At 39.3% G+C, this 16,117-nt stretch overlaps 1 protein-coding gene across 1 annotated transcript; it reads right to left on the bottom strand.

Moving 5' to 3' along the window:
- Nucleotides 1–286: 286 nt before the first annotated feature.
- Nucleotides 287–8,465, bottom strand: CD180 (CD180 molecule). The gene is made up of 3 exons (XM_077280749.1): nt 8,311–8,465; nt 5,277–5,443; nt 287–3,689 (listed from the first exon to the last, which is right to left on the bottom strand). The coding sequence occupies exons 1-3, from the start codon at nt 8,395–8,397 to the stop codon at nt 1,952–1,954; spliced, it is 1,992 nt and encodes a 663-aa protein (XP_077136864.1). The 5' UTR covers nt 8,398–8,465; the 3' UTR covers nt 287–1,951.
- Between the last annotated feature and the right edge of the window lie 7,652 nt (nt 8,466–16,117).

The following is a 16,117-nucleotide window of genomic DNA, read 5'->3' on the forward strand; positions in this document are numbered from 1 at the left end:
AGTGCTGAAGTTACCTTTTAATCATCAGTTGGAGGTGTTGTTTCAGTCCGAATCAAGGAGGTTCCACTCAAATCCTCCTTGTGTTGAAATCTTGGTAGCATCTCAGGGATATATTTCTTCGGGAGCGCTGTCCCAGCCAGTGACACACGCTCCCTGAGCCTCCTCTCCGATGGTGCACAAGCGTTGAAGACTCACGGTCAAAACCTGCGTTATAGCAGTACGCTGGCAGAACCTTGTGTGACGTCAAGTGTCAAGTGACCGGCAGAAGTGTGAGGCGCCGTAAGGACAAATTCCTACGCGTTTTGGAGAGCACGGCCTCTGTCAGGGATGGTCCAAGGAGAACAGAGCTGCCTTATATATGGTATATTCCTTTTGCTGTCTAAGCCTTGAATCAATTGCACCAGGCTTAATGTTGAAGGTGGAGTGTTACTTTAAAGGGAATAGAACAACATAAAAATCATCTTGTTAATTAAGTTTAATGTTAAATATATATATATACATATTTTATTTTTAGAGGGCCAACATATTCTGCATCACTTTACAATTTTAGAGGGGACTTGTACAAACAGTAAAGACATTACAGAGTAAGCATAACTCAAATATCAGGAGGAGTGAGGGCCCTGCTGCTCGCAAGGTTACAATCTAGGAGGAAATAGGGGAGACACGAAAGATAAATGGTAGAATGTGCTTATATTGTACAAAACAGCCATAATATACTAAATAGGGTATTCACATAACACTGCATAAGCCGGTCACTAGCCAGTATGTGAACAATACAGACATAGAGGGCTATTAAGTGCATGGGGGATGTGAACAAAGGTCATGATTTTGAAGAAAAGTTTGTATGGGCCAAACAGGGATAATTAGAGGTGAGGTGACAGGCCAGTCTAAAGTATTGCGTTTTAGGCTACGCTTAAAACTGTGGGTATTGAGGATTAATCTAATAGTCCTTGGTAGTGCATTCTAAAGAATTGGGGCAGCATGCGAGAAGTCTTGGAGATGGGAGTGGGAGGTCCGGATTATTGATGATTTGAGTTTTAAGTCATTAGTAGAACAGAGGGTGCAAGTGGGGTGGTAGACTGAGACGAGGGAGGAGATGCAAGGGATGCTGAACTGTGGAGCTCTTTGTGGGTGAGAGAGATGAGTTTATATTAAACTCTGCACAATGTAGGGCATCGGTGTAGCGGTTGGAAAGGAATATGATCCTGGCTGGCTGCTGCATTCAGAATGGATTGGAGAGGGGAGAGTTTAGTAAGAGGGAGAACGATAGACTAGACGAAAATGAAAAAGTTACAGTAAGAGTTTTTGCAGAGTCAAAGTTATGAAAGGTCAAATTCTAGAGATGTTTTTGAGGTATAAGTGACATGAGCTGGTGAGTGATCGGATGTGAGGAGTGAAAGAAAAATATTTTTCTTCATTTTTCTATTTGTGTAAAATAATCCTGAAATCTCAGTTTTCAATTTGGCCGCTGAGTCTCACAATAGGCTGACATTTCCTGTTGTACAGAAGTCACTTTTTAGCTTGTACTTTATACCCTGAGGGTAAAGGACAGTAGTGAACCTATTATATTTACATGACATGATTATGATGACAAGTAATACTTCTAATATAAAGCTGGAGACAGAAAAATGAGGATCTACAACAGGGAATGGATACTGTTCACCCCCTACTTATCTGTGTTGTGACCTCTGCACAGAGCTAGCTGGTGAAATATTTTTAAACTTTTTGTTTTTCTTTTTATCCAGGTGCCGTTGCATCTGTTACCACAGCTTATACAAGATCACTCTTGCATGAAATTGTTAAGATAGAAGAAAATTTGTACAATTCAAAATGAAATGTAAAAATAAATTACAAAATACATTCACCTTCTGCTTTATCTCAAAAGTTCAACTCTTAACATCTCCTCTTCTCCTTACCGCCAAAGTTTGTGATGGCTGAAAGAACTTTTTTTTTATATGGCAGCATAAACCCTCCTCCTGCAATATTGAACCAAGCATAATGTAGGAATAATGAAGATCAATGCACCAATGATAATTGGGATGATATACCGAAGAGGAATTCCACAAGTTATTGATACTTTTGTCAACTCTGTACCAGTCAGTGATGGTGGCGATCCACACGTGGTATTTGTCTTATCTAGAAAGATCTTTTCCTGCTCTTTGTACCAGGTTAGAAATTCTATGTTTGAGCACGAGCAGTCAATAGGATTGTAACTTAAATTGATGGTGGTTTTATTGGATATATTCCGCACTAAACTAATAGGAATAGTTGAGATCATGTTAAAAGCAAAATTTAAGGATACGCCACTCAAGTTTCCAAAAGCATTTGTAGCGAAGGAAGTTAACTTATTGTGACTAAGATCAACCGATTTCAAGTTCTCCAACTTTTGCAAGGCTTGTGTCTCTATGACTTCCAGGTCACAGTTAGATAGTATCAAGGTTTCCAGTTGTAGAACTTTGGAAAACAGGTTGTCACTTTTGAGAATCCACTTATGAAAGAAATTTCCATTCAAATTTAGGTAAAGTAGTTTGATCAGACCTTCAAAAATCATTATATAGGTGCTGTTCACGTGGCTGTAAGATAAGTTCAGGGTCTTCAGATCTGCTAAGTTGCTGAAAGGACTTGATGATCCATCAGTTAACAAAAAGACATGTGAAAGATCTAAAACTTCCAGCTCTTTATTTGCAGGAAATGCCGGGCTCTCTAATAGGAGTGGTGCTCCAAAACTGAGATTCAGATGTAAGAGACTATGTAAACCACTAAACTGAGCCGTGCAACATGATGCTTTATGAAAGTCATTGTGACTCAAGTCTAAGTATTTCAGAATGGATAAACGCTCCAAGCATTTGTTCCCTAAGCTCCAACTGTCCTGATTTCCAACTATGTGTAGGCGTGTGATCAATGGAAAACTGTCTGAACTTATATTGCACAAACTGGAAAAAACGTTTTTATTTAAAATGAGTTCCTTTACAACATTGGGTTGGCTCACATGTGGAAGGGAATGAAGGTGCATGGATGTGAGGTCCAATTTTTCAATCTTGGTCAAACAGGAGAAGGATTCCTTTAAGCCTTCAGAGAGGTGCCTATACTGTAGACTGAGCTCCTTTACAGAGATATTACAGAGTCCGGTCAGACTACTTGGAAGTAAGTCAATATCGGCATCAATGTCATCAAATATGCCAATACTCAAGGTGTGTGTGGTCAACCCATTAAGGCCATTTAAAAGTGAAGAAACATCTGTCTTCCAGGCACAGCCAGTAAGATCCATGTGATGGAAATCACTATGGTTGAACGAATTGGGCTCAATGTATTTAATATTGTTTCCTTTCAGAATTAAAGTCAAATTTTTAATTTGCTTTAGGAATTTAGAATCTTGTACAGATATTGTGTTTATTTGGTTTAATGCAAAGTTTAGCATTGTCAAGTTTTCAAAGGTAATATCTTCAGAAATTCTTATGGAAGATATGAAATTACTTCCCAAATGCAGAGTCACTAGACTCTTTAGAGTTTTTAAGGGAATGAATGATAAGTCTGATATGGAGGTTTCTTGCAAGTATAAATTTTCAAGGGAGGTTGCTCCTAGGAACGCAATGTCTGCAATATATATTATAGGGTTTCCAGTGAGTATAACTGTATTAAGCCTTGAATTGTTCGAAAAAGCGTTATTGTATATCCAGTTAATTCCACACCTGTAAAATAGTGAAGAAATTGATCCTTAGATTGAGAGGAGAAACAAATTTAAAACAATTTTAGCAATTGATTTATTGAGCATTTCTTTAAAAAAAAAAATGGAACCCAATGCATTTGTGTGTACCCTTTGTCCTCTAAACTTTTCCAGATTGACAAATCTAGAAATAATGGACTCTATCCCCAAAGCCTTACAACCTACAAGGGATGGAGGTAGTGACGTGCTCGTATATTATGTTCGAGTCCTCAAAGCTGCATGATTTGCGGCTGTTGGACAGCCTCAACATGTGGGGATTGCATTACAAATGCAATCCCGACATGTTGAGGGTAACAGCCACAAATCATGCACAGCAGAGACGCAAAATTGATATATGAGCATGCCCAGACGCTCAGAAAACACCCGATAAGACGTTACCCGAGCACGTTCTCTCACCACTAGATGGAAGATAGCAGGCAGGTGAGGGTAAAAGCTGCACTTATGCCAGTGTAGTGGCCAGAGGGTTATTGGAAGTTGTTGGCTTTTCTCAAGTAGTATGTTTTCAGGTTGTCTTTAAACGTTTAAAAGGTGGGAGGGAATTTGTTCATTTTTATTTTGAAAGTATGCGGGATCAAACAGAGAAATCTTAGCAATGACTGAATTTAAAGCAAACTAGGAGAGAAAAGAGAGGTTTTGAGAGGATCGATTAGGTGTTAGGAGTTATTGGAAGATCAAGTCAGAGATATATAGAGGGAACTGGCTAATAGGTAGTCAAAGCTTTCTGGGTGTGGATAGCAGCTGCACAAATTTCCCCAGCATGGGGTTTGATTCCTCAACATAGTGTGACATCATGTGTGCAGCACAGAGGTGACATTTCACTAGCCCGGCTAACCATAAGTAGAGAATGAGATCTTGGAGGATAAGTAAAATTTGCGCAGCTCCTGTCCACGGCCAGCGAGCACTGTCCTGGATCATGCTTGCACAAAGTAATTTGCTCATCTCCAGTAGTCAAGGGACTGGCAGAGGGCAAAGACAGGATTGGCAAGGAGACAGGTGAATTAATGAACAAGAAGATTTGATGGTGGATGGTGGATTGTAAGAGTGTTGGAAACAGAATTAATGAGTAGGATATAATAGTAGTCTGGGTGTGAGATGAGGACATGCATGAACACTTTTGTTGACTTAAAATTTGGGAAACAGCAGATTCAATAGATGTTTTTAGTTGGAGCATGGACAACAGTTGAAGGTCACCACTATGTTTCTGAACTGAAAGTGTGGAGCCATTGACTGTGATTGAATGAGCTTGTGAGAAAATAATTAATTTAGTTTTGAGTTTTAGAAAGCAGGAGGATATAGCTGATGAACACTCTGGATCCATTGTGCTAAAGCCCAAGGAATTTTATGAATTGTAGCAGGCCAAAGGTATAATATACTTTCTATATGAGTTCCAGATGACTTAAACATCAAAGAACACTCTTTGTGATGTCAATATGCCCCACTATATGGATTCTGTTATCTTGATGACACCTCCTCCACTACTAAAACCATTATCAAATAAACAATAACATTACAATCCAAATAAATTATGAAAACGTTTCCCAAAGTGTTTTACCGTGATAAATTTATGTATTCCAGGTTTTCGAAACGACTGAACATCCAGGAATACAGGGAAAACAGTGAGTTAAAGCTGAAATCCAGAGTCTCTGTGCTGCTGGGTATAACGTTGGGGATCTCCTGCAGTCCTAGACCATCACAGTTGTAGCTTCTATTGGCAATAACCTGAAAATCAGATCAAATGAATGATGCACAAATAGAAGAATAAAATATGTTAAATATATATGGCATGTAATTAAACTAAGAAGAACCCAAGCAGTCATAGATCCAAAAAAAGTCAACACCTTTATTAAATATTTATAAAAGATTGTATACAGACAAAATGGATATATGGGGCTAAAAGATGGCATAAAATGTAGCCAGCATCAATGGTTGCGCAAGGTGGGGTGTCCCCCTAAATACAAGGTATACAAATGTTTAAACACTCAATAAATAGAAATGTATGACCATGTAGCAAGAGTGCAAAACAAGTCATTCATTTGCCATAATCGAAATCACACAATACCTTGTGATGGAACAGTCTCCAGGAGTCACCCGCCCACCCCAACGAGCGTTTTGGTAATGGTACCTTCCTCAAGGGGGACACCCCACCTTGGGCAACCATTGATGCTGACTACACCTAATGCCATCTTTTAGCCCATATATCCGTTTTGTCTGTATACAATCTTTTATAAATATTTAATAAAGGTGTTTACTTTTTTTGGATTTATGACTGCTTGGGTTCTTCTTAGTTTAATTATGCAGTTTGCAGTTGTCCTAATCATATACATGTATGGTGGTGGGCTAATATAACTAATATAGTGGAATTTGCGATTTTCTGTTCCCACCACCTATAATGTTCATCAGAATATGGTTATATATATATATGGTATGTAGTAAGACTACTAAGCCCAATATAAATGCAATAGGGCAGTTTAGAGCATAGTCTGACCAGACTGGGTTGAGTCCATTGTGCATCCGATTAGAATTGCAGGTAGGCTGTTGATATTGATCCAAAATTCTTAGTTTTACTTTTTAGAAATGAAAGGGTTCCCTTACAGTAGCTTTTATTACTTTTTTATTTTGTACATAGACCATTATCTCACTCAGTATACACAATTTAAGTTAGAAAAAAAAACAATAATTTAAAGATGATAAAAGTCCAATTTGATCATAGTTTTAAGGTTGGAAAAAAGACAAGTTCATCGATTTCAACTTATGATCAAGATGAAAATCCGATCAGATGGCTATTGCTCCTTTATTAGGGGAAAAGATTCTAGAATAAGTGATGAATTTGGAGATCTGTGGATATAACCTTTGGGTACTGATACATTGCGTAATACAGTATGATGGCACAATACTCAACCATCTTGTACCACTGATTTCGCTTGACCAACCCTTCCCAATCTGATGTATTGCCTGTATTCTCCAACAGATCTTATGAAAAGAATTTGTCAACCTTTTAGAAGTATTTGTCCTTTAAATAGGTCTGAAATTCTTCACTAATTAATATATTTATTAATGTTGAAATACAGTATAGAGCTCAAATCTGGGGCATAGATGTAGCCATTACTAAGAAGAAGCATAAAAGATTACTGCATACTAGTAATGGGAATCTGTCAGGTTCCCAAACTGACGCCATTATGTATCAGAACCCTGTTCTTGTGTTCTAATAAAGTTATTGATGTCGCAAAACAATACACTTGTGCCAAGATCACTTTTATTGTGACAGCTTCTGCTAGTTCGCCCCACTCGGTGTGACTGACATCTTCACCGTCCTTGTCATCTCCTCAGTGGATTATTATTTTAAGCTACACCACTTTATTACTTTTACATATAAGCGGTAAACCCAATTTGTGTGGATAATATTTGTGTGCTTGTTCCACTTTTCCCATTTTGAAAACCCATCTTCGATGATGTCTTCGTATCTTTCCCGTTTGATCATAATTACTCATTAATCTTGTATACGGTTTAATTGTATTAAGATATTAATAACACTTGGGGGAAAATAAGTTAATGAAACATCTGTTTGTGATTGATGATGTGAATTTCTTCCACGCGTTGAGGGATTTGTGTAGAAGTGACAGGTGGTTGTCATCCATATGTGCTCTCTAAGGTCTGGTGACTGAGTACATGCATTATGCTGAACGGCCTATCATGGGTGTACTATATTCCTGCTTTACCATGTGTATGAGTCTCTGGTGGGGTGGTAGAGGGATGCTGAGGGTTGCATTTTTGCAATAGATAAAGGGTGACAGGTTGTAGACTTCAAATACTTGGTACGGAGTCATATATATATATATACGTGTGTATATAGATATACACAGCGCTCAGCATAAATGAGTACACTCACTTTGAAAAGCATGATTATAATCAAAATCTCACTGAACACAAGAAAAATTTCCAAAATTTTGACAAGACTGAGTTGTATAGAACCTTTTTTAACCCATAACCTGAACGTAAGATTAATAATATAACTTTAATTACAAAATCTTCAGTTTTCTTCAAATTAGTAGATGCAAAAATGAGTACACCCCACATCGAAAACAACATCTAGTATTTTGTATGACCGGCCGCTTTGATTTTTAAGGACAACAACAAGTCTTCTAGGTATGGAATGAACAAGTTGGGGACATATTCTAACATCTATCTTTCTCCATTCTTCAAGAATGACGTCTTTTAGAGCCTGGATATTGGATGGAGAATGACAACTTGTCCCTTCAGAATCCCCCATACATGTGACACTTGGCCACAGTCACTTTCACCCTTTTCTTCTTCAGGTGTGATACTGATTAAAGTCTTACTTTTCAAAGATGTGTACTACTTTTTCCCGAGCTCTTTCTATATGTATGTGTATCTATATACAGATGAATGATCCTACATATTATCTCCTTCTTTCCTGTTGTTATCACTGTATATATTCTTTGACATCAGTACCACAACATACCATATACCCAATATACAGTCGCAATATTCTGCAGTGTAAAAGTTCAATACTAAATAAGTACCAGTTCTACATCTCATAAAGTCATTGCCTGCTTCATGGTACCTACCTCAGAACAGGCCGCTTCTACTGCAGATTCTTGTGAGAGTGATGGATAAAATATAAGCAAAAAAACGAAGCAAATAGCAAAATCCATTGTCAGGATGCAGAAGTGTGAGAGCAGCACTTATATCTCTCTATACAGGAAGCATAATCTGCCGTCCTGAAGAAAAAGTCATTGCTGAAGTGTTTCATTACTGAACGTTTCCTGTCAGAGCCAGTATCTGACCAATTGTAGTCGAGCACAAAATACTGCCTTCTCCATAATGGAGGAATTGCCTCAATGGAAACCATCATGTGAAACTTCAGACTTTGGGGAATAATACTGTGATATGCTGCAATCTCATCAGCACTGGGTTCGAACTAAATACACCCCCCACTAGGAGTTGTACATCAAGTTCTTACTGATGGCCAATTTTTTTTTTTGTGGGATGATTGGTTTTAAGTGATGTGAAATGGTGGAAAAAAAAAAATACCGCAATGCCACCACTGCTATTGGGGTTTTGTCTTTATGGTGTTTATTGTGTGGGGTAATGACTTTTATAACATGATTATTCAGATTGGTATGGATACAACAATACTGTCAGTGGGAAGGTAGAAGCCGCCGGTGACCAGCCTGTGTGACTAGTCCCCCACGCACCTCGGTCACCGGCGGTGATTAAAAGTATGTTTTTCTCTGTGACGCCGCAGCATTTCAGAGAAAAACATATATGGCTGTGATCACACAGCGAAGAGTTGATACAGGCTGTCCTTGGTTTGGGCAGCATGTATCACCTGAAGGGTTCCATTTAAAGGGATTGTCCAGGTTTGGTATGAAAGACAGCAGCCACTCTGTGAATGAAAAATTATGAATCCTCATATCGCGCATAGATTGCGCTGTCAGGATTCATTGACATCGGCAGCAGCTGATCAAGAGACCGCAAGAATGCAATATGCATATTATAAACGGCAACATTTTGACTAGACTGGCTCAGTACAAGTGAAGGTTGTACGTGTCTAGTCCGAATGTGGCCAGGAGAATGCATATCACATACGTCCGGCTCTTGGTGCTATCAATGTAGAATCCTGAAAACGTGCACCGTGCATGCTGTGAGAAATTATAAGTCTGCAGTCACAGAGACTGAATCCAGATTTTTGTGCCAGAACTGGACAACTGTCATGTCGGACGCCGTTCAGACCAGGTCGTCCGACAGACAGCGGTAGTTCCGCTTTTGACCACTATTTGCTCATTGGCGTCGGCTAGATTTTGTCTAGCTGTTCCGGGGTTAATTTACCTGATCCTCGGATTGGAAGCTGGGCCATTTCCATGGCCTTTAAATAGCTTTCCTGATCATTGGGCGTTGCCGATTATAGCTTCTGTCTTGCGTTGTTATCTCGGTCTGGAGTGGAGAGCTGGTTGTTGGAGAATCGTTGCTGGTGGTGTATTTTCCTTTGTCTTATTTACTCCTTCCTATATTTGTGTTTATTTTACCCTGCACATTTATAGTGTATTCCTGAGTGACTGTAGCATGGTGTATATTTTCCTTTATCCTTATCTGTGCTAACTTGGGTATTGGTGTATTGCATTCACCGGGTGGAGGGTTGAGGTTTTCAGCCTAGGGTTGTAACAGGAGGCAGGGTGAGGTTCGAGGCCTGGACATGCATGTGGGGTACCCGCTGAGAAAGCGAATACGCGAAACGCGCGTCCGGGGGCACCAAGCAAGGAGGGTGGTAACTTACTTCTTATGACCACAATGGGTAAGCCTGATCTTTCTACTGTGATATATTGAAAGCATTGTATTTAGGTTACTTTTTCTATGGGGATACCGGCTGGACCCTGGATATGTGATCAGGGCTGTACCCTTTTAGCTCATTGAAAAATATATATGGTTACTTTCGTTCCCCCATCTGTGCTTGGTTATTGTCATGTCTCCTCCCTGTTGTTCTCCCTTGGTGCATGTTGCACACAGCACTTTTATGTAATTTTTGATATTTGAGTCTGATTAAAATAAATAAAGATTTAATATACATTTTACAAATATGTGGTTTTGGATATTTTTACTCTATTACAACTGTGCGTATAGAATGCCACATATTCAGTATTGCTATTGAAAGTCTGGTACTTACTGTGATTAATAGGTTGCAGCTTTCCTCAAAACACTGGACACTGGCAAATTCGGTTCCGATTGTGATCGGCCCCGAATATTGTTTTTTCAATATTCGCCGAACGTCATTGGAGTCAGTGGAAGTACAAATTAACAAATATGCTTGGAACTGATCATCAAACATAAATTCAGCTCAAATATGGTACAAATATGGATATTGGATTCGGTGATCATTTTCTGAACATATTTGCTCATCTCTAGCGGTGATGATGATGGACCGTGTCTCCTTCGAAACCCCAATCCAAGAGCCCATAATGCTTTGCCAGTCACATTCAGCCATGCCCCCACTTGCTTCGCCAGTGAGTGTCAGCGCTTCCAATCGGAGCGCATTGAGTCTGTACACCTTTGACAAGCCCCAGGGAGGCACGCTAACGGGAGGAGGCTCCCGAAATGCACCGCCCGCTTATCCAACAGGAACAGGATTCATTCATTATTTATATTATGTAGTAGCGCAGTAGTTTTTTCTTTGATATATATTTCTTAATTAGTGTTCAGACAGGGTGGCACGCAGACTGTCGCCAGCTTCAGTCATCAGCAGCCTGTGAGCACCAGTGTGTTTGTGTTTTTTTTACATTAAGTTTAGATATTATTTGAGTTATTAATTTCTCTTTATTATATTTTTTATCTAGATTTCTTATTCTTGCTATCTGTATTTCTTAAGACCTGATCAGCCTTGGAAGTTCTTTGATTTATAGTTATTTTTTATTTAGCATTTATTGGCTATAATTAATACAAACTTAAAAAATAGTAAAGAAGAAGATTCATAAGGATTCACAAGTAGTTGCTTAGAAATAAATGGTGGACTCCTAATTATCAGGGTGAGAATCACTGAATGATCTGAAACTTTGAGATATAGAATTTGGAGTAAAAAAAAACAAACAAAAAAAACAGCAGGATTTTCCATGCATTAAGTCAGGGAAAGGACAGACGAGAAGCATTTGTCGAATATTGACCATACACTTTAATATCCTTGTATAATCAATCATTGTTACTCCTCTAGGTTTGCATGTCAGCCTTACAAGATGGATGACTGGAGTATCACCATAAGAATAATGAAAGATTCCATCATTATTTAAAAAATTGCTCATAACTTCCATCTATTTATAACTGTCATTGGTCTATTGGAAGAAGGACCGGTGCGGGGAGTTTAAATTGATGCCTGGAGGAGAAATCAGACACAAATAATTTAAAATTTAACATTATCTGTTACTCTTTAATTTAAAAAAAATTAAAAAAAATCATATATTTGTAATTTTTCATTCTGGACATTTTGAGATTACTTTTTGTGACAGTGTTTGGCAAAAGAACATCAGGGTCCGGATAACGGATGAAAATGACTTGTTCGCTGTCTATGCAGAAGATGCCAGAATTGCAAAGTAATTTTATCCTAGCAATTCACTGGGTGAACAGAGGCTGCATGCTAATGTAACTCACTCATTACCTAACCTTGAATGACAGTGATGCCTGTAAACAATTCTTACACTGTGTAAATATGAAATGTGATCAAAGTATGACAATGGATTCTGAACGTTTCAGAATAAAAAGCAATGAATCAGTAGGCATATACATGCATGAAAATGTAACCCGAGGTCCAAAGATAACATTTCAGCGGTGTTTAGGTCACTTCTGACTTAAAGGGAATCCGTCAGCAGGTTATTGCTACCTCATTTGAGAACAGCATGATGTAGGCAAAGAGAAGCTGAATCCAAAGATGTATCAGTTAGATTTCTGGGTGCAGTCGTTCTGAAACAATTAGAGGTTTTACATTTAGAATGAAGCAGAGCTGAGAAAGCTAATCCCGCCCCCACCAGGCTTTCTTTGTACAAAGTTCATAGACCGTGAGGTGCTTAGTTGCTGGACTAATCTGCCAATGTTAATCTCTTAGTGATAAATCCTTCACAGTTAGTAAACAGCATGCACTTGACAAGTGACACATCACTGAATTCAGTGTTTCATCCTGCTGATAGATTTCCTTTAAAGAGGACCTTTCACTAAATTTTTCATGTTAAACTGGATACATGATATAATAGTGTAGTGGCTGCAGAGCTGAATAAAACTTTTTTTTTCTTTTTAATTTCATCTTTCTTTTGCCAAGATATTAGCAATCAAAGTGTTTGGAATTGGCTAAGGGAACAAAGAAAGCAAAATAGGATATTATCCAGATTAAGTTAGTGATAAGAGATTGTTCTGCTATTCTGGAAAATGGTATAAAACATAGTTCCAGCTGCTGCAGCTTCACTGGTTGTCAGATCCAACTTAATAATGCGGGTAGTTTGGAGATAGCGGGTGACCTGCGCTGCTAATGTGTATCAGATCGAAGTGTTCCGATTTCTTCTCCAGGAGACCCACAGAGAGACTGTGGTTCTTTTGGAAAAAAAAAGTTGGAATTTATTTGAAACAAGTAGAGAATACCTATACTTTTACCAGATTCTGACTCCTTGATCAGATACACACCAGCAGCGCAGGTCACCTGCTATCTCCAAACTTGAGATGAGTGAATATTTCAATATTCGGTTCAGATTACGATCGTCGTATTTGCAATATTCGACAAACATAGCTGAACGCCATTGGAGTCAATGCGAGTTGAGATAAGCGAATATGTTCAGAGACAATCATCAAACATAAATTCAGCACAAATATGGTATGAATATGGCACAAATATGATACATTCGGATTCGGCAATCATTTTCTGAACATCTCTACTCCAAACTACCCGTAATCAAAGGATTTGGCACCTAATTCTAGGTTCTTCAAAGTAGCCACCTTTTGCTTTGATGACTGCTTTGCACACTCTTGGCATTCTCTTGATGAGCTTCAAGAGGTAGTCACCGGGAATGGTTTTCCAACAATCTTGAAGGAGTTCCCAGAGATGCTTAGCACTTGTTGGCCCTTTTGCCTTCACTCTGCGGTCCAGCTCACCCCAAACCATCTAGATTGGGTTCAGGTCTGGTGACTGTGGAGGCCAGGTCATCTGGCGTAGCACCCCATCACTCTCCTTCTTGGTAAAATAGCCCTTACACAGCCTGGAGGTGTGTTTGGGGTCATTGTCCTGTTGAAAAATAAATGATGATCCAACTAAACGCAAACCAGATGGAATAGCATGCCGCTGCAAGATGCTGTGGTAGCCATGCTGGTTCAGTATGCCTTCAATTTTGAATAAATCCCCAACAGTGTCACCAGCAAAGCACCCCCCCACCATCACACCTCCTCCTCCATGCTTCACGGTGGGAACCAGGCATGTAGAGTCCATCCCTTCACCTTTTCTGCGTCGCACAAAGACACAGTGGTTGGAACCAAAGATCTAAAATTTGGACTCATCAGACCAAAGCACAGATTTCCACTGGTCTAATGTCCATTCCTTGTGTTCTTTAGCCCAAACAAGTCTCTTCTGCTTGTTGTCTGTCCTTAGCAGTGGTTTCCTAACAGCTATTTTACCATGAAGGCCTGCTGCACAAAGTCTCCTCTTAACAGTTGTTGTAGAGATGTGTCTGCTGCTAGAACTCTGTGTGGCATTGACCTGGTCTCTAATCTGATCTGCTGTTAACCAGCGATTTCTGAGGCTGGTGACTCGGATAAAGTTATCCTCAGAAGCAGAGGTGACTCTTGCTCTTCCTTTCCTGGGGCGGTCCTCATGTGAGCCAGTTTCTTTGTAGCGCTTGATGGTTTTTGCAACTACACTTGGGGACACTTTCAAAGTTTTCTCCATTTTTCAGACTGACTGACCTTCATTTCTTAAAGTAATGATGGCCACTCATTTTACTTTACTTAGAATTTGTATTATGGCAAGAAAAAAATAGCTAACAGTCTATTCAGTAGGACTATCAGCTGTGTATCCACCAGACTCCTGCACAACACAACTGATGGTCCCAACCCAATTTATAAGGCAAGAAATCCCACTTATTAAACCTGACAGGGCACACCTGTGAAGTGAAAACCATTCCCGGTGACTACCTCTTGAAGCTCATCAAGAGAATGCCAAGAGTGTGCAAAGCAGTCATCAAAGCAAAAGGTGGCTACTTTGAAGAACCTAGTATATAAGACATCATGTCAGTTCTTTCACACTTTTTTTGTTAAGTATATAATTCCACATGTGTTAATTCATAGGTTTGATGCCTTCAGTGTGAATGTACAATTTTCATAGTCATGAAAATACAGAAAAATCTTTAAATGAGGAGGTGTGTCCAAACTTTTGGTCTGTACTGTATATATATATATATATATATATATATATATATATATATATATATATATATATATATATATACACACACACAGTATATATATGTGTGTGGGTGATATATAATGTATGTATATACAAGAGCAAGCACTAAGTACCAGATCCATAGAAACGGGAATCTACTACCACAGAAGACAAGACCCAAGGTGCAAACTATGCAGAGAAACCTCAGAAACAACACACAGTGGCAGGATGCAAAATGCAAGCAGGAACAGCGTATACCAAACGCCACAACCACGTAGCGGGAATTGTATAGAGGAACATCTGCATAGCACATGGGCTAAGTCCCCCTAAGTCCAGGTTGGAGACCCCAGAAAAAGTGGTGGGTAATGAAAGGTCTAAAATCCTGTGGAACTTCAAGATCCAGAGTGATAAGCAGTAGTGATGAGCAAGCATGATCTCCACTATTCGGTATTCGCCTGATCATCTCGCTGCTCGAGATGCTCGGAGCTCACCAAGTACTTCCATGGTTGCTCGGTGGGAGCTCGGCTCCCTTCCCTGCATTTTTGGTGCTCTTTAGAGAGCCAATGAACATGCAGGGATTGTCTGCCACACACTGTAATACTGCAGCCATGTTGGTTGTGACATTACAGTGATCTATATCAGACCTGGCTCTGCCATGCTCATCAAAGTCTACTCCAGAATCAGGCAGTGTAGGGAGAGGTGGTGCTGAGCTAGGAATAGATTTGCTTGTTTCTTAGTGTAGGTATACCACGATAGTCCTTCTGAGGACTAATGCAGCAGCATAGATATCAGTGCTAGGCAGGCAGGCAGTATATGTGGCAGACTGCAGTGCATATAGCAAGAGGGTCCCTTCCAGTTCTGTTTGCTGTTGCTGCTTTTACAGATATTTCTAGACATAGCCCAAGGTATCAGAGGCCAGGAATAATGTTTTGGGGGATCTTAATCCTGATCTTTTGCTTAAAAAGCAGTCCATAGAACACCGTTTTTCTGCTTCATTTGCTTGTTGGCACTCCAGAATACAGCCAGATCCTTTCCATTTTACAGAGCTAAAAATCCATCTACAAAGGGTGGGCCATTTATATGGAAACACCTAAATAAAATGGGAATGGATGGTGATATCAACTTCCTGTTTGTGGCACATTACAATATGGGAGGGGGAAAACTTTTCAAGATGGGTGGTGACCATGACGGCCATTTTGAAGTCAGACATTTTGGATCCAACTTTATTTTTTTCAATGTGAATAGGGTCATGTGACACATCAAACTTATTGAGAATTTCACAAGAAAAACAATGGTATGCTTGGTTTTAACATAACTTTATTTTTTCATGAGTTATTTACAAGTTTATGATCACTTATAAAATGTGTTCAAAGTGCTGCCCATTGTGTTGGATTGTCAATGCAACCCTCATCTCCCACTCTTGACACACTGCTAGCAACACAGCAGAAGGCCCTAGTTGCAGAATTATTAAA

This window comes from Ranitomeya variabilis, chromosome 1 (assembly GCF_051348905.1).
Source record: "Ranitomeya variabilis isolate aRanVar5 chromosome 1, aRanVar5.hap1, whole genome shotgun sequence".
Taxonomy (NCBI): Eukaryota; Metazoa; Chordata; class Amphibia; order Anura; family Dendrobatidae; genus Ranitomeya; species Ranitomeya variabilis.

Bases quoted from the DNA above. Each gene is read 5' to 3' on its own strand.
- CD180 (XM_077280749.1), bottom strand. From the start codon at position 8,397: ATGGATTTTGCTATTTGCTTCGTTTTTTTGCTTATATTTTATCCATCA. The intron at 5,444-8,310 runs GTAGGTACCATG...TCTGATTTTCAG, and splicing joins TAGAAGCGGCCTGTTCTGAG to GTTATTGCCAATAGAAGCTA. The intron at 3,690-5,276 runs GTAAAACACTTT...ACTATTTTACAG, and splicing joins GAATACATAAATTTATCACG to GTGTGGAATTAACTGGATAT.